The sequence below is a fragment of the Borostomias antarcticus genome (assembly GCF_949987555.1).
Source record: "Borostomias antarcticus genome assembly, chromosome: 19".
Taxonomy (NCBI): domain Eukaryota; kingdom Metazoa; phylum Chordata; class Actinopteri; order Stomiiformes; family Stomiidae; genus Borostomias; species Borostomias antarcticus.
The window spans coordinates 4652177-4680121 of record NC_140252.1 but is presented as its reverse complement, the minus strand read 5'-3'; the positions used below and the strand labels follow the sequence as shown (position 1 = coordinate 4680121).

Genomic DNA, 27945 nt, shown 5'->3' with positions numbered 1-27945 from the left:
GGCATTCCATAATCATCAGCCGACAGTGACAGGCAGTCGAAGTAGGGGGTCACGCAGCCTAAACGTCGCGATAGGCTTCTCGAGTCGGCTCGACCAATAAGATCTCACCGTCGAGTCGGCTCGACCAATAAGATCTCCCCGTCGAGTCGGCTCGACCAATAAGATCTCACCGTCGGTGCCCCAGTTCCATTCCCCCGGACACGGACCCCAGACCAGCCAGGTTCAGCAACGGTAGTCAAGCCTTCGCCGAGTTCGGACACGGTTGAAACCAGCGTTTAACTACCTAAAAACAAACATTAAGCAAATTTAATTAGCTACAGGAAGAAGATATCACATATTAATTTGCTAGGGAACTGACTAAAGGGGATAGAAGAGGGGAGCATAACTGGGAGGACTACAAACCGGCAAACAAAGAGATCCCTTCTCGACGTCAAAATTTTTCCTCAATATTCCTTAGTTATGAGTCATGTGGCCGTCGAAAATGTACACGGTCTAGAACAGCAGGTGAGAATTGCTCTTTTGATATTTTGTATGTTTGTTAGTCGTTTAACTTGGATTTGATGTGTGAAATGTGCAGTCGAAGGCAGCAGTAGCGACCAGGCCGGTGTTCTGGCTGGTTGCATAATGAACGAGGCTAACCAGCTAGGCTAACTCCGCTAACTGCGTGTGTCGTCGAGCCTGGTTAAAATGGAGGCGGCTGATGGTGGTTGTACTAGACTAGCGGTAGTGGATGGGAAGGTGGGGATGATGGCGTCTTAACAACTCGGCGTTTGGCCGAGTAAGACGAGGGTCTATTGGGAATTTGACAGCTGAGTTGGCTAAGCTTGGTATGTGGCCGGACATGGCATTCATCTGAAGTAACACGGGCCCCATTGTCTTAAGTTAGTGCAAGTTCGTCAATATGCCGACTAGCTGCTGGGTTTAGCGAGCTGCCTCTGAGCTATAAACCCCACCAGAATGCTCGTTATCTAGCTATATTTGCTAGCGTTAGCTCGGCTGCTGCGCATGGCTGTGCTGGTAAGGTCAGTAGATAGCCAGGGCTAACACACTGAGCCAGTCTAGGGTTTTTGTCTGCGTCACTGTCAAAACGTCAGCGAGCTTGTTAATTGTGTGGAGTCATCCATGCACAATATCAACTCATCCATGCACAATATCAACCCAGCCTTCGAGCTATATAGCATGCTATTTTCAGAGTTAATCTGCCACTGTGGTGAGACATATCCTTGCTAAGTTTTATACGCAAGCCTGCGGAGATAGACGGGTACATGTGTTGTCTTGCTATATTGTGTAAGGATACTGGTTTAGTTTGCGTAGGCCTTTTCCTGAAAGAGGACATATTACCCCGTCAGGTATGTCGGTCACGCTCCATGGGCAGCTGGGACTCGTGTGTTCATCTGCTTAGTAGCTCGTAGTAACGATAGTGGTTAACGGCCAAGAAATATAGAGAATATTATGGTCAAATATGGAGTGATATTAATCCATATGTCTTATTGTGGTCAAATTACATATACCGAATACTAAAGTTTGCAACTAGATGACTTTCAATGGCCTGCGCATTTGTGTGAAGTTGCAGCATGCAAATGGTTAATGTGCAGTGAAAACCGAAACTAACTTCAGCCAAGCAGGGGAACTTTAAAGGTAGACTTATTCCGGGATCAGAATACATAATATTTTTGTCTTTCACGATGGTCACCATGTCGGATGAAATTAGGCAGTCGTATAGACCTGGTCCAGGGCGATATCCTACAGATAACGCCCCTTTACTGTCAATGCAATTTACCCATGAATGCGCTTCCTCGGCCCGCTCGTCCGAGTCTATAGACAAAACCGTTTCGTTACTCACCAAAGTAAAGACATCGCTGGAAAGCCTTTTCTCCGAGGTCGCTACAGTTACTACAAACCTTTCAAATAAAAGGCAAATTTGTACACTTAAAGGAGTAGTAAAGGGAAAAATCATGTTTAGCCCTGTTTTAAGGTTACTTATGATCATATACAATGGTTCAGATCAAAAAGTTGACAAAACTAGCACTTTTGAGAAAGTTGATAATTGCTCTACCACCGTTTAGGTCATTCAATGGATGTGAGTGGGCACATGTCACTTGTCTTTGAAATCCAGAGTTTAACATGTTTTTGAATGCTTTTTCAAGGTGCCCACCCACATCCATTGTATGACCTAAACGGTGGTAGAGCAATTATCAACTTTCTCAAAAGTGCTAGTTTTGTCAACTTTTTGATCTGAACCATTGTATATGATCATAAGTAATCTTAAAACGGGGCGAAACATGATTTTTCCCTTTACTACTCCTTTAAATGTCTAATATCCACAGCGCATCGACTGTCTTCTACCGGCGATTCGGCACTCTCCGCTTTGCTTAGCCTACTCACTGCTGCCACCTATTTGGGGATGATGCATTACATTACATTATTTACATGTTTTATTTACATGTTTAAAAGCAATACATCGTGATATTTGGACCTTTACAAACATGTCTGGTGCTAATTCTCCAATTAGATTTACTAAAAGTAATCTGAATCGTCCAAACAGTCTTCTCAGATAATACATTGACATTCATTACCTTTTAAAACTTAAGCGCAAGCTTAAACAACACAGTAGTAGCTAACTATTCCGGCGTCTATGGATATCCTGCGTTTTTTAGCTCAATGATATCATGGCGGAGGTGAGAAAACGGAAAAGAAACATCACAGAGGAAGCCAGAAAAAGACAATGATAACTTAACGACAGTGCACTTACTCGCAGAGCCTGGAGAACCGGAGAAAACACTATTGCTTTAAAGTTTAAAATTTGCCATAGTTAATAACTCAGCGTAAACGTTATCCCGCTAATCAGATTCCTCAACGTGAGTCTCTCAACACCATTTAAGATGTGATCATCCCCAACATGGGCGGCAGCAGTGAGTAGGCTAAACAAAGCGGAGAGCGCCGAATCGCCGGTAGAAGAAGACAGTCGACGCACTGTGGATATTAGACATTTAAGTGTACAAATTTGCCTTTTATTTGAAAGGTGGGGGAGTACAAACTGTAACGACCTCGGAGAAAAGGCTTTCATCTTTCCAACAATGTTTTTACTTTGGTGAGTAACGAAACGGTTTTGTCTGTAGACTCGGACGAGCAGGCTGAGGAAGCGCATTCATAAGTAAATTGCATTGACAGTAACAGGGCGTTATATGCAGGATATCGCCCTGGACCAGGTATAGCAGTCGTAGTGCCATAAATTCTTACTGCATGACCGGGAGACTGACTGGCAACTCTGAAACCTTTTTTGCATCAGGTCTAGTTTGCCAAACCTTTCCAAATGGTTAAACCTTTGGCTCATAACAATTAACATATTTTGAAATGTGTAGCTTACAAGCTGATGCATCAATAGCCAACCACACGAAATGATAAGTCAGATAATAGGATACTTTATTCACATAGTCTAGACAGGGTAGTACTGGCAGGGTCCAAAAATAACGTTATAATTCAACAGCCAAAAATGTCTGGTAGATAAAAAATTCTACATCCAGCAAACTTAAAAAAAGAAAAAAAAGGGATGGTAATAGGTAGGGCTGCACAATATTGACAACAACGTACATTGCATTAATATACATTTTAGCGATATATATTGCGATAGGTAAAACAAGACGTGGGAGTCCCCGATTAGTTCTCGTAATCTTCTCTAATGTTGCTAATTGCTACCTGTGCTGTCGCCAGGTTCATTGGTGCTTTACCGCCTCCTACCTTTCCGGAGCTATTTTATTTCTTCTTAACTTTTTCTTACCTGCGTTCAGGAAGGAAGTCCAATATCAACTTCTAAGGATATCCAGAACCATTTTGTTTCTTAAACTTTGCTGTGCTGTGTTTCTGTGTGTGTGTGTGTTTGTGTACTGTGTACTCTCAGCTTAGAGGTTTTTGGACAAGAATACCAGTCTGTCCACCATTGCAGGCTTGAGACAAGAACGGCAAGTGATGATGTTGCCACTTGTATTGAAAAGCCTCTGAGGGGGAGCTTGTAGCAGGAATGAACAGATACTTGTGGGCAAGCTTGGCGAGTCGAGGAAAGCTTGCTTTGTGTGTTTTCCACCATGCAAGCGTATCCTCTTTCTCTATGGAAGGTGTTTGCAGGTAGGTTTTTAACTCCGCTTCCACAGCATCCTTAAGGGTCAGAGAGGAATCACCTGTAGGAATGAGAATCGGAATTGTTAACTCAGAGAATCAACATTGTATGCCTCCAAGCTTATCAATTCCTTTGTCAGTTTGTTTTTTTGACAGTTGGTCATTGAAAACGTGTGTAATGTTGTGTTTGTCAATAAAGTACTCTTACAAAATCAATAAAACTGCCTGTTTTAAGAAACTTCCCAAGAACTTCTTGGCTTTCTTTGACTGGGGTGTGCTGGGCTGAGTGGGCTCCACTTCAGTGCTGCAGCTTGGTGTCTCCTGAGCCTCATCCAGAGCCATCATCTCTGTCACTTGGGGCTTGTTGTCTGCACTGGTGAAGTCCACCTTGAACCGGGGGTCCAAACAACATCAGCTCTGAGTAGCTTCATCTTCATATTTCTGATTGATGTACTTTAACATCTCCTTCTTCAGCATCTTGGTCAGATCTATGTCTTCCTCTTGCCTTAGCAGCATCAAAGTGTTGAAGAGGTGATGAACTGGCTTCACATAGAAGATACTGACATATTCTTCTCCTGAAGGTGTATCGGTGAAGTCCAGTAGTGGGACCAGGGACTTGCTGATGGATTCCATGACATCTAGATCTTGTCAGGTTGGAAGTAGATGCCACACTTTCTTGTCTGCAGACAGGACCTGAGTTAGAGCCTTCTGCTGCTCTAATGTCCTAGAATAGAATACATAGAAAGTTTATTTTTCCATTATATAACCAGTACGAGTACATTGGGATTCTTCGTATCACTTGTCCCTACAATTACTTGTCAGTTCTAAAACAGTTCCCTTTTTACAGTTCTTATGTTGGCGGCTAAACAGTTTTGAAGTCCAACAAACTGTACAGTCTTGTAATCAGCAGTCATCAATCTGGTCATCTCTACCAGTCTATCATCACTTGCTGATCATCTGTCTGGAACCCCATCTTGTTTGGTATTCTGATATGAGGGCATGTGATGGTAGATTGAGATCCTTCTGGGCTGTTTCGAGAGAGTCTGGCCTTCAAGCTGTGAGAGAAGTGACCCACCAGCAAAAGCAAAGTAGGCTACACATTAAATACACATTTATATATTTTTACATATATTTTAGCAACAATAATGTGCTCATAAAACTGTTTTTGCAATGAGATTAGCAATTCAGTATAAATCTGACATTTATCAATTATTAAATTTAAGAAAACTGGACAAGGTGAGTAAAACAGCTTAGTAAATTTACTTTAGTATTTATAGCGCATGCCATCGGCATAACTTAACTGCAAGATGCAGTTTGTGCCCTAAGCATTGCAGCCTTGTCCAGTCGTTCAGGGCGCCATCCCTGATTGTGTTCGTTGCATTGTCTGTTGTTATGCAGACTAGTCCTCATTTAGCCCCCAATCAGCCAGCGCTTCTCTCATCCCTGTTGGGATGTTCTCACTTGTATGATCCTCCGGGAAAAATGCTGTTTGGAAACAGCGGCTTTTCAGTTGGTAGCCTAAGTAACGCCAAATGTCAGACGTCAAGTTTCTTTTAACCCCTAAAGCGTCCCCTTTCTCTGGCTTTTTTTTATTTTATTCAACTTGTGCTCACCAGCGGGGGCGGGGCTGCTTAGCATAATTTAAACACAAGACAATTGCGATTGGTGTGAATCATTCATGTTATATCAGACAGACTACAATACAGATTTTCAATATTTTTATTTTTTTTCCTTTTATATCAAGCAGCAAAAAAGTTGTAGCATGGCGTGTTTGAGTTTGACTACTTAACATGGCAGGGGAAAAAAAAAACAGACCCAGCGATGGGACTATCGCACATGCACACATCGCAATGATGATGCGTAAATAATATATCTTGCAGCCCTAGTAATAGGGGTTGGGGGGTCTTTTGTTCTGAAGTCCACCACTAGCTCCTTGGTCTTGTTGATGTTGAGTTGGAGCTGGTTCTCCTCAGACCATCTGACGAATCTCCTGACTACATCCCTGTACTCTGTCTTCACTGATGCACCTCACAATAGAGGAATCGTCCGAGTTGTGGCTGAAGTCGGTGGTGTAGAGGGTGAACAGGAAAGGTGACAGGATGGTTCCTTGGGGGGTGCCGGTGTTGCTTATCACCACCTCAGACAGGCAGCCCTGCAGTCAGACATACTGTGGCCTGCTGGTGAGAGAACTAGACTAGATGAAAAATAAGAAGGAGAAAATTGACTAAAGGTGACTAAGACTAATAGGTATTTTTGTGTAAGACTAAGACTAAATCGAAAATAGCTGCCAACACGAACACTGGGATGAACAAACAAGTTTGCTTGCTGTGAATTGGTTCACCGACACCCATCAACACGACAGGAACTAGGGATGCCCCGATCGGTAAAGTGTGTTGAGACCATGTGGTATAACTGAAATAAACTTGAATCTTGACCGGGGACTGACCTGTCTAAATCATGTTCTGGGAACACTGCTGTGTCAGGGCTAGCTGTCTGTGCATGCTAGGTTTCAGGTGATGCTTAACAGCGTTTCTCCCTCTCTTGCAGCTGGCTGTCCTAGACTTGGGCTCTGCTGACGGGCAGGGTGTGGGCACTGGCAGTAAGTAATGACCCATCAGGTTGTGTTCCTTCATCTGAGGTAGTTTACTCCTCTCTGGTCCCCTCCTGCTCCTGGAGAGGCTAAAGGACTGGATGTTCCTCCACCATGAGTCATTTATCATCATTTTGACCTCATCAAAATTCCGTTTTAAATTTCCCAACGGGAATTGATGGGAATTAGCAGAAATAAACTGGAAATTGATGGGAATTAACGAGAATAAATTCTGTTATCCAGTTTATTCCTGTTAATTCCCATAAATTCCCATGGGAAGTTTGTGGAAATTCTCAAATTTTGCAACCCTTGTCAAAATTCCGTTTTAATTTCAATTTTGTCTTGAGCTCAACAATCAATCCCAGTTCACTCAGGAGGACCCAGCTCTGACAAAACCAGTGGCCATTAAGAGACAGAGACGATCAAACCGGACTGTATCTTACGGTCCCTGTATCAAGCATTTTGTTTGCTCGAGGGAGCGATCCATTCAAATTGGTGAGATAGACCAGACACCTCAGATTAAGATTAGTAACCCAAGAGCCCCGACTACAGTGTTTGTCTGTGTTGTGCCGTGCTGCCCCTGTTCTCACCAGTCTGTCTCTCTAGGGCGTTACATTCCACCTCATTTACGGAACACAGAGGCTTCCCAAAATGGTAAGTGGACCGGGTGGACTTGATCAGAATGCCCCCAGTGGTCGAGGACCCAGTAGTGCAGTGTCTCAATTGATTGTACAATACTCTCACCACTGCTAGCCTAAAAGGAAACCCCCCAACAACAACAACACACTAACAGGCCATTCAGACTGTTCTGCTTTTTGACGGGAGGTCAGAGGGTGACCAGAAAAGGTTGGTTCTCTCCACCATTGAGAAACTAGATTTGGGGGTTCAGTTATCTAATGCAGAACAAAACCTCCAGGAGCCCTTTTCTCTCTCATATATGTAACTGTCCCTCCACCACCAGACTGTCCCTCCAACACCACTGTCCCTCCACCACCAGACTGTCCCTCCACCACCAGACTGTCCCCCCTCCACAAGACTGTCCCTCCACCACCAGATTGTCCCTCCTCCACCAGACTGTCCCTCCTCCACCAGACTGTCATTGTCATTAGCCCAACCATGATGTGCTGGTTTTGTTTCTTGCAGCAGGATATGCGTATTCCTCTGGTAGAGAGAACGCTTACTCAGTGGCACCAGAAAGTAAGTCCCTTTTTAGATGGCTGAGGGAAGCTCTGTTTTAGACCAATTTTTATTTTATCTTTTTTTATTTTATTTTTTTATTTATTGCATGTTTCAATGAATTGCTAATCTGAGCCAAAGTTAGATTGGAGAACAGTTCTGTGATTAGGCTCATTTTAAAGAGGACACCGGAGGCTCTCAAATTGCGTCTCTTTGGAATAAACTAAATTGCGATGGAAGATATAACTTTATCCTGCATCAAGGGTGTTTGCATTCACTCACATGCTTACATGTTGTTCAAACTAAAAACAGCCTCCATGAGCTAGAAAGTCCTCACTAATGTGGGGGCGAGGGAAGAACCAGCGCTGCTTTCCTAACTACTATGATGTTCCCTTGATTGGGACCCAGCTTGTTACTGAGCCTGGGAGGCAGCTGCTGCATGGCTGGCCCATGCTATTCAATGGTTCTGCCACTTTTCTATCATTTTGCATTGTAACATATTGCATTATATTGTTATGCATTATTTATTTGAATGGATGAGGTTGGGATGAGGGGAAGGTGAGCTGGTATGTCTGAATGGATGAGGTGAAGGTGAGCTGGTTGGTTTGAATGGATGCGATTGGGATGAGGGGAAGGTGAGCTGGCTGGTCTGCATGGATGAGGTTGGGATGAGGGCAGCTAGCTGGTCTGAATGCATGAGGTTGGGATAAGGGGAAGGTGAGCTGGCTGGTCTGGATGGATGAGGTTGGTATGAGGGGAAGGTGAGCTGACTGGTCTGAATGGATGAGGTTGGGATAAGGGGAAGGTGAGCTGGCTGGTCCGGATGGATGAGGTTGGTATGAGGGGAAGGTGAGCTGGCTGGTCTGAATGGATGAGGGGAAGGTGCGCTGGCTGGTCTGAATGGATGAGGTTGGGATGAGGGCAGCTAGCTGGTCTGAATGGATGAGGTTGGGATCAGGGGAAGGTGAGCTGAATGGATGAGGTTGGGATGAGGGCAGCTGCTTGGTCTGAATGGATGAGGTTGGGATGAGGGGAAGGTGAGCTGAATGGATGAGGGCAGCTGGCTGGTCTGAATGGATGAGGTTGGGATGAGGCGAAGGTGAGCTGACTGGTCTGAATGGATGGGGTTAGGATGAGGGGAAGGTGAGCTGACTGGTCTGAATGGATGGGGTTAGGATGAGGGGAAGGTGAGCTGACTGGTCTGAATGGATGGGGTTAGGATGAGGGGAAGGTGAGCTGACTGGTCTGAATGGATGAGGTTGGGATGAGGGGAAGGTGAGCTGACTGGTCTGAATGGATGGGGTTAGGATGAGGGGAAGGTGAGCTGACTGGTCTGAATGGATGGGGTTAGGATGAGGGGAAGGTGAGCTGACTGGTCTGAATGGATGAGGTTGGGATGAGGGGAAGGTGAGCTGACTGGTCTGAATGGATGGGGTTAGGATGAGGGGAAGGTGAGCTGACTGGTCTGAATGGATGGGGTTAGGATGAGGGGAAGGTGAGCTGACTGGTCTGAATGGATGGGGTTAGGATGAGGGGAAGGTGAGCTGACTGGTCTGAATGGATGAGGTTGGGATGAGGGGAAGGTGGTCTCTGCCATCTGATTTCCCTACAGGTAAAACCAAACACCAGTGTTCTTTCCTTGTTATGTTTGCAGGGATTTGACTTCCTCCGGGTACAGAGAGACATTTGCTCTTAATAATCATGTTTCCTCTGTCGTTTTCAAGATTCCCCGGGCGGCTGGGATGGAGGACGCAGCAACGGCTTCCTGAACGGTTACCACGACAACCGCATGAATGGAGGCAGCGGCTTCGCACGCGCCCCCCCTCCCCGCATGGAGAGGGGCAGGGGTGGAGGTTACCGTGGAAACAGGGGTATGTCGTCCTACAACCCGATCCAGCCCATGGCGAACGTCGGTTTCAGCGGCTACGACAACAAAGACGGCGGCGGCGGCTGGAACGCGGCCAAAGACGCGTACACCAGCTTCAGCACGCGCACCGACAGGGGCAAGTCCGCCTTCTTCAGTGACCGTGGCTCTGCGTCCAGGGGCAGGTGAGGACAAACCAAACTGTCTCACATGAACCTGACTCATCATCTTTCCTCTGATCGCCTCAGTACTGAGCTAGCTATTGTTGCTCTGCAGGTGCACACTCGGCTACAATGGAAATCAACGGGGCCAATGAGACGTTGGAAAAAAGTATGATAAATATGCTTTTCCGAGACGGGAAGCACAGGGTGTAATCTTAATCCCCAAATTTCCATTTGAAACAGAACTATTTTGCCCACCGCACTACCTACCTTCCACACTGTAAACCTCTGTAGCCGGGGTAGGGCCGCATGAAAAGCAGCTGATCACAATTAGGTAACAAATCCTGACCGTTCAAATTTACTAGCTCACTTGCTATGACTAGATAGAGAGCTACTATTTGTAATGCAGTATATTTGCAATCGTTTATTACAGCAATGGTTTGTACTTTTTCAAATGTCTCATTGGCCCCATTGACTGCCATTGTAGCCGAGGGTGCGCCTGCACCTAGCAACTGTAGGCAGCATAATGCTTAGGCCATTGGGGGCATGATGGTCTTTGTGTGTCAGGTTCATGTAAGACAGAATAGGCCCCCAAATCCAAAATAGTGAAATTATCCTTTTGAGTATTCTTTATGCCAGTTGCAATCCCAGTGAGTGTGAGCGCTGTAGTTTGTTGTTGTTATTGTTGTCAGGTACGAATCTGAGCACTGGAGTTTGTGTTTTTGTTATTGTTGTCAGGTACGGGTCTGAGCTCTGGAGTTTGTTGTTGTTGTTGTTGTCAGGTACGAGCGTGGAGGCTTTGGTGGAGGTGGAAACAACCGCTGGGTGGAGGAGTCCAGGGATGAGGACGACTGGTCCAAACCCACTCCCTCCAACGAACGCCTGGAAAAGTTAGTCTTACTCTTATCTGTCTTGTCTGTTTATCTATCCCTCTGTCTTATCTCTCTATCTGTCTATTTCTATCCCTCTATCTCTCCGTCGGTCTACAGCATCTTCTCTCTGTAGCTCCTCACTTTCCTCCAGATCCTACTGCAGCTCCTCATCAACACCAGAGGGTTTTTATTCCCAACTATGATTGTGTGTCTGATTTCCCCCCAGTGAGCTGTTCTCTGCAAGCAACACAGGGATTAACTTTGAAAAATATGACGACATTCCTGTTGAGGCCACGGGCCAAAACTGCCCGCATCACATTGAAATTGTGAGTTTTTAAAGTCCTAACCTCATATAGAGTATTTTTCCTTGGTTTCTCAAAACGTAAAGGCTCAAATCCAGTGTAACAGATGTAACTGATTTCTGATTAATCGTCTGAATCGTGTCTGTGTGCGTATGTTTAGTTCCAGGACTTGGAGATGGGTGAGATCATCATGTGTAACATCAACCTCAGTCGGTACACTCGGCCCACGCCGGTCCAGAAGTACGCCATCCCCATCATCAAAGCCAAGAGAGACCTGATGGCCTGCGCCCAGACCGGTCAGAACCACCGCTTACTACACAACACACTACCACCTCTGTTTTTTACAACCCTGTCTACACTACCAGCTCTGTTTTTTACAACCCTGTCTACACTACCACCTCTGTTTTTTACAACCCTGTCTACACTACCACCTCTGTTTTTTACAACCCTGTCTACACTACCACCTCTGTTTTTTACAACCCTGTCTACACTACCACCTCTGTTTTTTACAACCCTGTCTACACTATCACCTCTGTTTTTTACAACCCTGTCTACACTACCAGCTCTGAGTACTTGGAGTGCATTATATAACTCTGCCCTGTCTGTCTGTCTGTCTGTCTGTCCCACCCAGGTTCTGGTAAGACTGCAGCCTTCCTGCTGCCGGTGCTCAGTCAGATCTACACCGAAGGCCCAGGAGAGGCCCTGGTTGCTGCCAAAGCTTCCGGACAGGTAGGTGTGTGCGTGCGCGTGTGTGTGCGTGTGTGCATGGAGGCGTTTGTGTTAATATGTAATCGTCTGTATCATTTTTTGAGCCAAGTAGAAGAGACACGTCATGTAAAATGGCACATGAGGTCGTCTTGATTTCCTCACGTTTATGTATTGTGCTTGTGTAGGAGAACGGGAAGTATGGCCGTCGTAAGCAGTTCCCCATCTCCCTGGTCCTGGCCCCCACCAGAGAACTGGCCCTGCAGATCTACGATGAGGCTAGGAAGGTAACCAGATCTCCCTGTCCTCTTCATCCTCCTCAGAATGCCTCTGGTAGGACACGCTGCCATATACATGCAGTGCATCCAGAAAGTATACACACCCCTTCACTTTTTCCACATTTTGTTATGTTTCACCCTTATTCCAAAATGGATTAAATGCATTTTTTTCCTCATCAATCTACACACAATACCCCATAATGACAGTGAAAAAAAGTTTTAGGAATTTATGCAAATGTATTTTTTTTATTTTATTTATGTTATGTTATATACACATCACATGTACATATTAAGTATTCACTCCCTTTGCTATGACACTCAAAATAGACCTCGGGTGCATCCTGCTTTCACTGATCATCCTTGATGTTTCTACAACTTGGAGTCCACCTGTGGTAAATTCAATTGATTGGACATGATTTTGAAAGGCACACGCCTTCAATTCTCTGGTCTGATGAAAGCAAGATTGAACTCTTCTTGGCCTGAATGCCAAGTGTCATGTCTGGAGGAAACCAGGCACTGCTCATCACCTGGCCAGTACCATCATTACTGTGAAGCATGGTGGTGGCAGCATCATGCTGTGGAGATGTTTTTCAGCTGCAGGAACTGGGCTACTAGTCCAGATAAAGGGAAAGATGAATTCAGCAATGAACAGAGAGATCCTTGATGAAAACCTGCTCTAGAGTGCTCTGGAACTCAGACTGGGTCGAAGGTTAACCTTCCAACAGGACAACGACCCGAAGCACACAGCCAAGATAACAAAGGAGTGGCTTCGGGACAAGTCTGTGAATGTTCTTGAGTGGAATGGATGATCCGCACACTGTAGCTCCATTTAACATGCTTTTAATCTGTGACGTTTCGAGCCACTGCGCTTCAGACAGGGTTAGGGTTAGGGCTGAAGAAGAGCAGTGGCTCGAAACGTCACAGATTAAAAGCATGTTAAATTGAGCTACAGTGTGCGGATCATCAATTATTTTTATAATGTACTTGTTTTTGATCCAGCACCTGCCTAAAAAGGTTTGAGTTGATGTGCGTGCCATATTTTTATTCTCAATGTTCTTGAGTGGCCCAGCCAGAGCCCAGACTTGAACCCGATTGAACATCTCTGGAAATACTTGAAAATAGCTGTGCAGCAACTCTCCCATCTAACCTGACAGACCTCAGAGGATCCGCAGAGAAGAATGGGAAAAATACAGCAAATACAGGTGTGCCAAGCTTGTAGCATCATACCCAAGAGGGCTTGAGGCTGTAATCGCTGCCATAGGTGCCTCAACAAAGTATTAAATAAAGGGTGTGAATACTTGTGGTATGTGGGTGTGATGTTTCTCATTTTATTTTTAATACATTTGCAAAAAATCCTAAAAAGTTATTTACTTTGTCATTATGGGGTATTGTGTGTAGATTGATGAGGAAAAAAATAATTTAATCCATTTTGGAATAAGGCTGAAACATAAAATGTGGACAAAGTGAAAGGGTGTGAATACTTTCTGGATGCACTGTACCTTTGGCTGTGTTGAGAGAGACACACACACACACACACAGACAGACAGACAGACAGACATGGGTGCCCCAGCAGAGTAAGCCCCCAGTTGCCCAGTCTAGTCCGTGGCTGTGTGTCAGGGGGCCCCTGGTCTTTGTGTGTGTTTTTGTGTTCTCCAACAGCCAGCCAAGGTTGGGATTAGAGAACTGCAGAGTAACATAATATCATTGTTGTTGTCCCTTCCTCCCCACCCTCTTCTCCCTCGGTGTCCACCACACCCTGCCCCTCTCCTGTCATCCCTCTCCTCTCATCCTTCACCTCTCTCCTCTCATCCTACTCCTCTCTCCTCTGGTCCTCATCCACCTGCTGTAGTTTGCGTACCGGTCTCGTGTGCGTCCCTGCGTGGTGTACGGAGGGGCAGACATCGGCCAGCAGATCAGAGAACTGGAGAGAGGCTGCCACATGCTGGTGGCCACGCCCGGACGCCTGGTGGACATGATGGAGAGGGGCAAGATCGGCCTGGACTACTGCAAGTAAGTGCATTCATACTGTAGCTAGGGGAGCTAGCACTACCCATCTGCTAGATATGATGGAGAGTTTGGACTACTGCCAGAGAGTAAAGTACAGGAGGCCAACATTGTGTTGTCAGGATCAGACACCAATACAAACGGATCTTAAGAAAACATGAGGTGCCGCAAGCAGCAATGAGATGGGGGGTCCTACGGCTACACCCTCTTAAGACTGACAGACAGACAGGCTGGAATGCCTGGTAAATCCAGCAAGACCAGCTCATGATGACCACCTGAGGTTTATAGCTGGTTCTACGGATTTTCCAGAAGGGTATGACAGCGGCATCTACCCTGTATTGAGGCCATTGTGTCACACATTTACCACGGGCACAATGTTATACCACCCAGCCACCAGAGGGCGCAGTATGCACGTTTTGAATGGGCACTGCAGTACTTGGCATTAAGTGCCAACCACTCAATTTTGAACAAAACCACTTGTCCTTTCCACCCTTGGTGGAGAGAATACCCAAGAGTGCATGTGTTATCATGCTGCTCTCCCCCCCCCCCCTGAGAAAGTTTGTAACACTCAGCTCTGAATTAATGACTCGAGCCACTAGGTCAACAACTCAGAGGGCGTGCAGGATCCCACAACGTAAGACTGCTTTTGGTCAATCATCCTTCATCTTCACGGCCATAAAACAGTGGAATAGCCTTCCAACAGAACTCACAACAACAACAAGCTTTCATAGCTTCTCTCGCCTCACAAAGCAGTGAATACTCACAAAGCAGCACGCACCTGTAGTCGCACCTGTAGTCATTGTGTGTGTGTGTAGCACATATGTATGGGGGTTATATATATATATATATATATATATATATATATATTTTTTTTTTTAAGGGTCTGGGGAGGTTGGGATGTGGGTATAGGGATGAGTGAAATTTCTGCTATAGGCTTATAACTTTTTGTATTCCTTCTATGTATGTAGTAACCCGTCTATACTATTTTCCCCACTATTTTTTAAGACTATATTTATTTGCCCAGGGACTGCAGGTGGAAATGAGCTGTTTAGCTATAACCTTGTACAGTGTATCTCTCCCTATTTTATAGGGTTAATGTCTATTGTACCTTGTCCCTGTCTTTAAAATAAATAAAAAGCCATCAAAAAAAAAATCACTCTGCGATGGTGTCTCAATCAGTTAAAGCGTTCATGAGAAAATGAACTTTAAATCGCTATATTAGCATTAGAAGTTAACTTTGTGCCAAAATGGTCAAATTTCAAATGCCTGTAGCCCTGTATCTGTTTTTTGAGATATCTGCAAATGTTTTGGCATGGTGCCACATGGAGTGCCGTTTTCATGCCCAGTCTATTTCAAGTCCCTAGGTCATAGTATACAAAGATGCAAGTTTCTCCGCCATCTTTGATTTGATTTCTTAGCTTTTAACAAAATTTCAGACTGGTTGGACTTACAGTTTGAGAACTTTTTATAGGTTTTGCCAAATTTTCAACCTACAGCAAAATCCGTCATTGTGGACATTCTGGGTCGAAATGGTACAATTGTTCCCCATGAGGAATGACAAGTTTACCAAGTTTCATTCATTTTCGTCCAACGGGGTGGAAATGCCAGCATTGTGTGCTAAATTTAAGCAATAAACCACGAGAGGCTGTGTTATAGTGATTTTATAACAGCTAGGGGTTGTTGTTAGGCACAAGAGTGCCTAAAACCCCCCTAGCTGTTATAAAATCACTATAACACACGGCCTCGAGTGGTTAATTGCTTTTATACAACGGTTACTACAGCTATTAGTGTAAAATAAACACACAGCAATGTAAAATATTAACATTTATTCAAAACAAAGCATCATTCCCTCAATTCCGCTGAGCAAAATAGTTCCCCTAACAAAAGGGTTGCCAAGCAACAACAACTACATCCAAATGCATTGGATCAAATGGGAGGCACGTTAATACTGAAAATGGAATGATATGCGGTCCCAGGTGTGTGTTAAAGTATTTTACCACGGCTTCCAGCCAATCAGAATCAAGAACCAGAACTAACCGTTGTATAATGCTTATTATAGCACCACCTAGGGTCAAATTGTGGTGCCTCTTTGTGGCCTGGTTACTCATGGTCTGTAGTTTGGGCCTGGAGATTTTTAGCATTTTTGGTTCAGGACTTAAGCCGCATGTACACTGTGCGATAAAACCCACGATTCTGAGGTCGTAAGGTGGTCGTGAGTTGTCGCAGACAATCGTAGCTCATCGTAGGCAAAATCGGGACTCGCAAGTCGCACAGTGTGAGAAGGTATACGATCTGCGATTCATTGCTATGACGATCTACGACGACGAGGCTACGACCTCCTGACAAAATATCTGGCAGATATTTTCGTCGTATATCGCAGATCACGTAGAAGTTCAGCCAAGATGAATCTTGGGCATAATCGGGGCTGACAGAAATCGTATAGTGTGAATACAAATCGCATAGTGTGAATACACACGTCGTATGGTCTTGAGACGGAATCCCGGTCGTACAGTGGGAAGGGATCCCCGATCTAAGATTTTTTCAGTCGTACAGTGTACAGAAGGCTATAGAGTTATTCAAGCATTTCCAGGAAATGTATAATGATAAGAATATATATCATCAATTACAATAGGGTTCCTATGCTTACTAGCGTAGGACCCCAACAGATTCTTTATCGTTTCATCCATTATACAAATATAAGGGAGAAAGAATCGTGGTGGTAGTTTAAGCCTGCGCTCCCCTGAGAGCCGGCCCCTGTGTTATGTCACTGGCGTTGACCGCGGCCTCTCTGCTCCGGCAGCTACCTGGTACTGGACGAGGCTGACCGCATGCTGGACATGGGCTTCGAGCCGCAGATCAGACGCATCGTGGAGCAGGACACCATGCCACCTAAAGGCCTCCGTCAGACCATGATGTTCAGCGCTACCTTCCCCAAGGAGATCCAGGTACGTGCACTCAATACACAGATGGAAAGGTATTTGCACCACCCTCACACAGGGTGTCCAGGTGTACACACCAAGGTTATAATAGTTTTGCTTTTTTCATTAGTTTTTATTTTTAAATTTTAACTTTTTGTTTTCAATTTAAGTTTAGTTTTAATTCGTTTTTAAAGCAGGTTTGCTAGTTTAGTTTTTCCATCCATCCATCGTCATCCGCTTATCCGGGGTCGGGTCGCGGAGGCAGCAGTTCCAGCAGACATCCCCTTCCCTAGCAGCATCAACCAGCTCTGGCTGTGGAATCTTTGGCCACTCACAGGCCAGTGCGGAGATGTAGTCCCACCACCTGGTCCTGGGTCTACCCGTGGCCTCCTCCCAGCTGGACATGCCCAGAACACTTCCCTAGGGAGGCGCCCAGGAGGCATCCTCACTAGATGCCCGAACCACCTCAACCGGCTCCTTTCGACGCAAAGGAGCAGCGGCTCTACTCCGAGTCTCTCCTGGATGACTGAACTTCTCACCCGCTTTCTCAGGGAGACCCCAGCCACTCCCAAACTAATTTCGGCCGCTTGTATCCGTGATCTCGCTCTTTCGGTCATGACCCATCCTTCATGACCATATGTGAGGGTGGGGACGAAGATAGACCGGTAGATCGGGAGCTTTGCCTTTTGGCTCAGCTCTCTTTTCGTCACAACAGTGCGAAAGTGGTAAAGCGACTGCAGAACCACACCAGCTTCTCCGATTCTCCGGCCAAACTCCCTCTCCATGGTTCCCTCACTCCTGAACAAGACCCCCAGATACTTGAACTCCTTCACTTGAGGTAAGGACTCATTGTCTACTCAGAGCGGACAGACCACCGGTTTCCTGCTGAGAACCATGGCCTCAGATTTAGAGGTGCTGATTCTTATCCCAGCTGCTTCACACACTGTTGCGAACCGATCCAGAGAGTGCTGGAGGTCGCAGGCCGATGATGCCATCAGGACCACATCAGCTGCAAACAAAAGTGACGCGATCCCCAGCTCACCGAACTGCCAACCCACCTCCCCACGGCTATGCCTCGATATCCTGTCCATGAAAATCACAAACAGGATTTGTGACAAACCGCAGCCCTGGCGGAGGCCAACCCCCACCGGAAAGGAAACCGACTTACTTCCGAGGACACAGCTCTCGCTCTGGGTGTACAGGGATTGGATGGCCCTAAGTAGGGACCCGCTCATCCCATACTCCCGCATAACCCTCCACAAGACCTCTGGAGGGACCCGGTCATAAGCCTTCTCCAAATCCACAAAGTACATGTAGACAGGTTGGGCAAACTCCCAAACCCCCTCCAAGATCCTTGCGAGAGTGAAGAGCTGGTCGGTGGTTCCACGACAAGGACGGAATCCGCATTGTTCCTCTTCAATCTGTTTAGTTTAGTTTTTATGAAACATATTTGAAAATGTTTACTTTTAGTGTAGTTATTAGTTTCAGCATTTTTTTTTCTTTTTCTCATGAGACTATCCTGATATCACAAGCTTAAGTTGGTCCACTCCGTGGAAAACAAACCATCTGGCGCACGTCAGGTTACTTTTGCTCAAGAAAAAATAGAGGATAGACTTCATATCTACCCAAAATAGTAGGCTTGTATATGAAATGAAAAGGACTAAAACTAAGGATTAGTTAGATAAGCATTTTCTCTGATTTTTTTTTACATTTTAGTTAGTTTTGTACACACAATACAGTATAAGTAAAAAAAAAAATATTGTAAAGCCTAGTTTTTGTTTTTATTTTTGTTAACTAGAATGTTTTTTCACAAGTTTTCATTTTTTAGTTAGTTTTCGTTAACTATAATAACCTTGTTACACACACATACATTAACATGTCTCCCATGGAGATGCAAAAACTCTCCATGATGTACTTCGTCTCCAGCAGCATATTGTGCGTGTGTGTGCGTGCGTGCGTGCGTGCGTGTGCGTGTGTGTGCGTGTGTGCATGTGTGTGTACAGAGGTTTATCCACACACAACCTCAAGAGGCAGCAGAACACTATTAAAGTGTTCTCACCCAGTTGTCCATGCGGGCTTCTGGTGCGGTGAACACAAGACTGAGAACCTGTTGTGGGATCTGGTAGTAAGGCCTGTTAACAACTACATGTAGAGTTCCCACTCATGAGGGAAATGTGATAATTATTTTGACCCGTAGGCCTATACTCTGTAGACAAAATAGTTGTTGTAGACAACACTGTAATGTCTTGGTGGTCAATAATTATTCCTGCACAAGCCTTGTGCTTTTTCATTGAGATTAGATTTCAAATGTGTCAACAACAGTTAGTTAGCCTACATTTAATGCACATTCAATCACAACTTCCCCTTGAGGATAAATAAAGTATCTATCTATCCATCTGTCTATCCAACTATCCATCGCATCTTGAGGTTGCTTGCTCAACGATGCCTCCTGGTGGTCAGTGCTGGTCAACGCTTTATAGAAAGACGGTCATAAAACGTTCATCTGACGTTCATCTAGTGGGGTGAAACATTAAATGCTGAACATCTTTGTGTCCAACCCGAGTTTTCCCTCCTCCGCTCAGATCCTGGCCCGTGACTTCCTGGAGGAGTACATCTTCCTGGCAGTGGGGCGTGTGGGCTCCACCTCGGAGAACATCACCCAGAAGGTGGTGTGGGTGGAGGAGAGCGACAAGCGGTCCTTCCTCCTGGACCTGCTCAACGCCACAGGTAACTACCAGACTGTCTGGGCCCCATCCTCACTGTCCACGTAGCTGCTAGTGTGTGTTTTGGAACTAACATCACTGCTCCACTGTACTGTAGTGTGGGCGCGTTGTGTGTGTGTGTAGCTCTCTTTACTAATATGCTGGTGCGATGTAGGCTATAGGGTTTCAGTTCAAGTTTGCCACAGTGGAATTGCAGATAAATGTTGTTAGATGGGAGCAAAGATGTTGCAATGTAATTGATGAAATTATGCCAAAGAATTTCACAGCAGTGTACACCTGGCCCTAATGATAGGGCGGCGAATGGGAAAGACATCTGTTAGGCTCTTAAAACCCTTCAGTGGGTAACCGTTTAGCTGTTTTGGTGGAGTTTTTCTTAAACCTCATGTACTGTAGCCTACATCTAAGCAGAGCCGGAGACGGCCTGGTACGTTCTCCCTCCTGATGTTGGATAACAATGGTGTTGTAGATTCTTGCCTACATGTACGGCTTTCAGACTCTTCCTCTGTGTCCGTTATGAATTGTTCATCCTGATATCAAATTGCAATAAGTTTTATCACCGGGTTTGGTTTTATCCAAAGTCATTCCGAGCGATGTTCAGGACAATGCGGGTGAATCCGTAGAGAAGCCCGGTAAGTAGGAATTTATTCTAACTACAGTCGATGTAGGAGTCTTTACAACATTTCATTTGATTTTTTTGCTTGGCTTAAATTGGTTACCCATATGAGCAAATCATTTGTTTGAAACGGAGGTCTTATGTTCCATGTTGGTGTCAGCTGGACGTCTTGTATTTGTTACTGTGATGCCGCTTATTTGACTTCCTTTGAGAGAATCTTGTGTTGTTGTTTTTGGGAGGGTGGGTTTGGTGTTCTGCATCTGTTTGTTCTGCCCCTTCACCTGTTCTTCTGCTACTGTCACAACATGGCCAGCATGCCAAGATAGTCCACTACCACAGACCAGGGCTCTCATTTACAAAACAGTCCATAGGATCCATCCATACTAAAAGTGTGTGTGTGTGTGTGTTTGTGTTTGTGTCCAAATGGCGTGCACATTATTCTGTCAAGTTTGTTTTTATAGATCACAACTTTTGCGCGGGAAGTGGCGTACACTTCTTTCAGGGCTTGTTTTGTGCGTACATTTCTAAATGAGAGCCCAGAGCTGTGTGGCCTCCATTGACTTCATTTTGACATTCTATAACAACAGAGGCTCAGATAGTTCCTAGTGTGGCTACAGTAGCTATGAGCTGCATTTGCACTGTGGGAGATGTGTGTTCATCTTAAATCGAATGTTGCCTAAAAGGCTATTTTGAGATGAGATGAAAACCCCTAAAACTTACATTTAAACCCTTAAACACAACTTTTTTTTTTCTTGAATGAAATTGTTCCAGTGTTGTAAAGTGCTTCCATCTATTGGCTGAGGTTTGAATCTGGATGAACAGCAGGTTCCACCACCGCACACCGCTGAGTCAGTGTTCAAGTGCTGCTTCAAAGAAGCAAGAATGGATGCATTGTCATAAAAATTAGACAAAACTGATCATCATTCCAATGGCAAAAGGAATCTGCAGTCTAAATGGCCCCTAGAATCTACCATCCCTTTTGTTTTTAGCTTTGCGTCACCCATATCCCAGTTGTGTACAGTCACCCATCCTGATTAGAGTACAGTAGTCACCATCCTGGGTATCATGTTGAAGTTTTCTACCTGGAGCTGAAGTATCACCTGGTTACCATGTGGCCCCTCCTCCCCAGGTAAGGACTCCCTGACGCTGGTGTTCGTGGAGACCAAGAAGGGGGCCGACGCCCTGGAGGACTTCCTGTACCGCGAGGGCTACGCTTGCACCAGTATCCATGGAGACCGTTCCCAGAGGGACCGCGAGGAGGCGCTGCACCAGTTCCGCTCGGGGCGCTGCCCCATCCTGGTGGCCACGGCGGTGAGGACCCCGCCACCGGCCCTCTGGACCTTTGAACAGCCAGGACTGTATCATCTGAAAAATATACACATCTTTTTTTGAGGGCCGTAGGAAAGATGGATAAGAGCTAACTTAGAGTTACTAACTTGGGGGTAGTTTAGTTAGTTTAATAAAGTTTAAAGCTGTTTCCTCTCCTGCGCAGGTGGCGGCCCGAGGCCTGGACATCTCCAACGTGAAGCACGTCATCAACTTTGACCTGCCGAGCGACATCGAGGAGTACGTTCACCGCATCGGACGTACCGGACGTGTGGGAAACCTGGGTAAGCACGGAGTCTGACTTTAAACATCCCTAATACTCAACCAGGGTAAGCACGGAGTCTGGCTTTAAAACATCCCTAATACTCAACCTGCGTAAGCACGGAGTCTGGCTTTAAAACATCCCTAATACTCAACCTGCGTACACGGAGTCTGGCTTTAAAACATCCCTAATACTCAACCTGGGTGAGCACGGAGTCTGGCTTTAAAACATCCCTAATACTCAACCTGGGTGAGCACGGAGTCTGGCTTTAAAACATCCCTAATACTCAACCTGGGTGAGCACGGAGTCTGGCTTTAAAACATCCATAATACTCAACCTGGGTGAGCACGGAGTCTGGCTTTAAAACATCCCTAATACTCAACCTGGGTGAGCATGGAGTCTGGCTTTAAAACATCCCTAATACTCAACCTGGGTGAGCACGGAGTCTGGCTTTAAAACATCCATAATACTCAACCTGGGTGAGCACGGAGTCTGGCTTTAAAACATCCATAATACTCAACCTGGGTGAGCACGGAGTCTGGCTTTAAAACATCCCTAATACTCAACCTGGGTGAGCACGGAGTCTGGCTTTAAAACATCCCTAATATTCAACCTGGGTGAGCACGGAGTCTGGCTTTAAAACATCCCTAATACTCAACCTGGGTGAGCACGGAGTCTGGCTTTAAAACATCCCTAATACTCAACCTGGGTGAGCACGGAGTCTGGCTTTAAAACATCCCTAATACTCAACCTGGGTGAGCACGGAGTCTGGCTTTAAAACATCCATAATACTCAACCTGGGTGAGCACGGAGTCTGGCTTTAAAACATCCAGCTGTCATTGCTTTGGAAAATCAATCAAACCATTATTTAACCAGAAATTTTACAAAGCCCATTGAGACCGAGGTCTCTTTTTCAAGGGTGATCTGAGCACAATTCACGTCTTACATACATGACTTATAAACATACAATACAAATAGACAGAACAAAAAAAAAAAAAAAAATAATATAGAAAAAACTGTGATATAAGCATTTTTAATGTGATATATTGTGTACCTGTCCAGGTCTGGCCACGTCGTTCTTTAACGATAAAAACGGGAACATCACTAAAGACCTGCTGGACATCCTGGTGGAGGCCAAGCAGGAGGTTCCCTCCTGGCTGGAGAGCCTGGCCTACGAGCACCAGCACAAGACCACCAGCCGCGGACGCTCCAAGAGGTACGCACACACACTAGGACCATGGTAGCATCCTGGAGGTACACACACACACACACTAGGACCATGGTAGCATCCTGGAGGTACACACACACACACACACACTAGGACCATGGTAGCATCCTGGAGGTACACACACACACACACACACACACTAGGACCATGGTAGCATCCTGGAGGAGGACACACACACCAGAACCATGATGGCATCCTGGAGGGGGATTTGAACCCGGGTCTCCAGCGGGAAAAACATTGCTCGAGCCAGCTACACCACCGACAAGCTAGCTATAGTAATGCTATCACTTGTCAGTGGCGTAGATGATTTTCCTGCGGGAGACCTGGGTTCAAATCCACACCTGTTCTAATCCATCAGTCATATCGGGCTGTGCAATAAAATCGATACAGCAATAGGCTACATTGCAAAATTTTTTTCCTGCAATACTCAATTGATTTCCCATGGTACAGTATTGGTAATACATCGGTATACAGCAAAAAAAAAAAAAAAAAATCGGGGTTTTGCACAAGGAAAATATACAGAACAAGACAGAATAGATATGTAAGATTAAGGGTAGAATTCAGTTATATATAAATTATTCATGTTTTAAATGGATTTAAAATGTCCTTACATTGTCCTTGCATGTTGGCTCTGCATTACAATGAGTCAAATCAGCTTTAGATAGATATCAATCATCTACTGTTTAAGCAAACAATATTGGCCGCGTTTCCCGATAAAGAACCTTCTTAAGGAACCCTTCGTTATGGGAGTTAAGTACTTTGGAGTTAAGTGCTTCTTAACTCGTTCGGGAAACCCGGCCATTATTTTTCTATGCGCGCAAAACTATCTGATTCATGAGAAACATCAGATGAACACGGCATTAGGAAAAATTAAAAATGTTTAGCCTCTGGTAGGCATATAAACTGAGGCATGACTTTAACCATTTCAACATGGTTACACCAACATAATGCATTCATGCATGGAGGCCTGTGCTCTGGGAGCACCTTTTCAAATAATGGTATTATTACGACTTATAAATGTCTTATTCATATTACCTATACCATACCAGTTAATTTATACGAGACAATAAAGCAGTGCTAATTCTGTTCTTAATTTGTTTGAGTTTTTCTCTTAATAAAAAAAGAACCAATAACAGTACTGTTAAAGTACTGGATCGAAAAGTACTGGATCGATAAGCAGTATCAGTATGTAGTACCGTTAAATCTTAGAGATACTCATAGCTAGATATCACCCAACCCTACAGTAATACTCACATTCTAGTTTAATGATTTCGATCCATCAGAGTCCATTGTAGACGAGTGTTTAATTTGTGCGTCAGGTTTTCCGGTGGCTTCGGAGCCAGGGACTACCGCCAGACCAGCAGTGGCGGCAACGCCGTTGGGTTCGGAGGACGCGGGGGGCGTAACCCAGGCGGACACGGAGGCAACCGTGGATTTGGCGGTGGTGAGTACGGCTCATGGCTCATTTGCTTTCACGAGGTGTACCCACCTTGAGACCGTGTGTAATTCCAACCCTGCTCTCAAACCCCTTTTCTCTCTCTCAAACCCCTCTTCCCTATCCCAGGCGGCTTTGGCAACTTCTACAGCAGCGATGGCTATGGAGGAAACTACTCCCACTCACAGGTGGACTGGTGGGGCAACTGAACCCCCTACCCTCAACCCTGACCCCCTCACCCAACATCTCCACCCTCCCATCCCCCGCCCCAACGATCGCAGTGGGCCGCGCCACGCCAAACTCACTGATATGGAAACCACATGTGTAACCTAAGCCAGACTATATAAACCCCTGTGTAGCTTCCAAACAGACTCTGCAGTACATTACCAGCTGTGATTCTCTGACCGCTTTTCCAAACATGGAGCTGAGGGAAATGAGAGGAGAGAGAGATGGGGACTGAAGCAGGCCATGCAACGAGTCCCAGGTTCCTCTGGGTAAGAGACACGGGGCCTGAAGGAGACCATGGAACGAATCCCAGGTTCCTCTGGGAGAGAGAGAGAAAGGGAGACGGGGCCTGAAGGAGGTCATGGAACGAGTCCTGGGTTCCTCTGGAATCGTTGGATGGTCGTCCACAGCAACGATAGCTAAAGTAGAATCTTGGGACTTGTCGTTTTTTTTCTTCACTACAACTGTATTTTCTTTCTTTGTAACAAAAAAGTGAGGATCATTTGTTTGTTAATGTACTGTGCCTTTAATAATTAGATCGTTTTTGCTTTGATTTCTTCTTTAATCGTCATTATTGGCTGAAACCTGGCCAACAAGAACTAAATTATATATACTTTGTTTAGTTTTGGGTTAATGTATTATTGTTTTGTTATTGTTTTATTTGGAAGGAAACCTAAATAAGCTTGAACTAAATCAAACCTTGGCAAACACTGAGACCACATGACTTCTGAACAGTCAATTGCCCATTTGAGCCTCAAATTTGTGGCAGGTACCCTGGCTCTAAACAGCCCTGTTTTAGCCATTGTAGGAGAAATCCACGACAGACTTTCAAAACCCTTGTTAGGCAAAAGCACTTTTCAAGGGGTAAACAAAGGTTCAAATTTTCTCGCTCACTCTATCCTGGAGAGGAATATGGTAGTCACTAAAAGAGCCATTCCAGTTTAATGATATTGGCATTTTGAAATGCAACATTCAGATATGAATGGCAAGTCCATGAGTAAGTCCACACGATGTGTTTGGACGACTTATGGGTGAAGTTAAATTCCACACTTGCAAAATTAACTAGACGTGGTGGCAACTAGGAGCTTTTCCTAGCTTTCCACTGGGTGAATTATCATTGGATTTTTATTTGAACAATTTTGGAAGATGGCAACTGATGAGCATGGATTCAAAGAATATCCATTCATCTTTCTGTAAAATATTTGTAAAAATGTACTGAACTGAAAGAAATCTCTGCAAATTAAGCAACCCTCACCATTTTGAAAGTCCAGTTTGAATGGTTGCCATTGGACCACACAGAACCTGAGCAGCTTTGCTTGTTGCCAAGGTTGTCTCAGGATGAAATACGCATGCAAGTGTTGTTGTTTTTTGGTCAAGGAGTTTAAAAGCAAACCAGTTCTGCAGCAGGCTTTTTATTTCATTACAGATGTTCTCGTACACCTTCGTTTCTTTTCTTTTTTTTTCAAGCTGCGTTTGAATCCGAAAGTTATTCTCGGGTCATCTGTGTAAAGACACAAGCTCTTCCCCTCGGAGAGCCTGGGGAGGTTGAAGGTCAGGGCTAGGGGTCAGCAGGGTGTCGGTAATATGCAGAAGAGCTAGCTGAAGAACTGCAAACATAGCAAGGGGTGGTGATGGGAAGTGCGGTTGGGAGAAGTGGGGGAGGTTTCCAGTGTGCTGGCTGGTGCATCCATCCCATGTGACCTGGCTAGCGCCTGGGATCCATGTCTTCTTTCCTTACATGAAACCAGCGCAGCTCTTCTTCCTCCCATGGGCTAGTGATGGACGCCTAGGTGCACTACTCTATACATCACTGGCCAGTGACTTTCTCTTGCTGGCATCAAGGCTTTCTCCAAGAGGAGGGCCCAATATTTGCAGGAAATGGCATTTAACTTTTAAGTGCAATAGATCAATATATTCTCAAATTTTGTCGTGCCTTGACATTTGAATAAGGTGATGTTGAGGTGGTTATGGTGAAACGGATGCACTGACAGTGTTGTGGCAACTTAAGATTGAATGGTGCTACTTGAGTTAGGTCTAGGTCCCTTTGTGATGTTACTTATCGCCCACCAAGTTTTACAGACAGTTATTTTATTGCACATTTAGAGTTTTATATAAATGTTGTCTTGAGTGCGTGTCCTTAAAAGCTTCTGAATTTTGTGTGTGAAAAGATTGTGAGAAACGCAGCTTGTTTAGGAAAGGGTTATCACTATTTAAAACATTAGATTTATTTGGGACCAGGGGTTAGGACAGTAGCAGTCTTGGAATTTAGCTTTTTGCACACAGATGACTAGATTCTACTTTCGCTGCTAGTTTGTGTAATTACGCATTTTTGAGAAATATTTATTTTTATAAGCCTAAAAAAGTGATAGTTTAAGAAACTTGACCAAAAGACAGTACAAAAACACTGGCACTTGAATGTTGAATGTCACCGGTATGCGTGGAAATTTATATTTTTCGGGGTAGTGTGAGCTTTTTAATGTCAAAGTCATATTGGACTCAATATCAAAATCCACACCTGTTACTACTACTTCTACTACTGGCCTCAATCGCAACATCTAATCAAGCATAATCATGTAATTGGCAAACCAAATTAGAACAACCAATGCCAAGGTTTGGATAAAAATGATCAAGACCATTTTCTAAAAAACGTACTAGTGCAAAAAAAGTGTCCAGATTCTCGAGTTACATTAAGTTTCTTTTGTTTCTGAGTTTTCTCCTTCCCCCCTGCCCCCAGTGAACGTCTGGCACGGGACAATCTTAAAAAATATAAAACATGTGGTTGTGCTCTATTGTTGTATGTGCATATTTGGGCTGGAGTGTGTGTTCTTGTCTGGAGCTTCTGGCCAGCCAGAGCAGGAGCACTATGTCTTAGTTACAGGAGAAGCTGCTGACTGGTACAGACTGGGAGGAGTTGTAAAGGTATTCACATTGTAAGCAGTTGGCATAAGAGTTAGGAGAGCTTTTGGTTGGTGAAACACTCGTCTGAACTCCACACGAAGCCCACTAGTTAGGATTTGCTTTATGTACTAGTTTATAGGCTGTGCGCTGCACGAGAAAAGACTTACCTGTGCATTTATTGTATGATTTTACCAAAATTAAAAGTTTGGACTTGCAGATACGTAACTTACTATACGTTTGTATATGTTTTAC

At 44.9% G+C, this 27945-nt stretch overlaps 1 protein-coding gene across 3 annotated transcripts; it reads left to right on the top strand.

The window, feature by feature from the left end:
* The first annotated feature begins 225 nt into the window (after positions 1–225).
* On the top strand, positions 226–27903 carry LOC311321349 (putative ATP-dependent RNA helicase an3). 3 transcript variants are annotated; one of them, XM_084453308.1, is made up of 19 exons: positions 226–504; positions 6661–6712; positions 7310–7357; positions 7847–7900; positions 9604–9928; positions 10687–10794; positions 11003–11102; positions 11239–11374; positions 11710–11807; positions 11972–12070; positions 13911–14071; positions 16866–17010; positions 19566–19710; positions 20285–20335; positions 21449–21630; positions 21812–21929; positions 22970–23123; positions 24455–24579; positions 24700–27903. In XM_084453308.1, the coding sequence occupies exons 1-19, from the start codon at positions 460–462 to the stop codon at positions 24777–24779; spliced, it is 2226 nt and encodes a 741-aa protein (XP_084309434.1). In that variant the 5' UTR covers positions 226–459; the 3' UTR covers positions 24780–27903. The 3 variants fall into 3 exon arrangements, with proteins under 3 accessions (XP_084309434.1, XP_084309435.1, XP_084309436.1); XM_084453309.1 differs by lacking the exon at positions 20285–20335; XM_084453310.1 differs by lacking the exons at positions 7310–7357; positions 7847–7900.
* Positions 27904–27945: the final 42 nt, after the last annotated feature.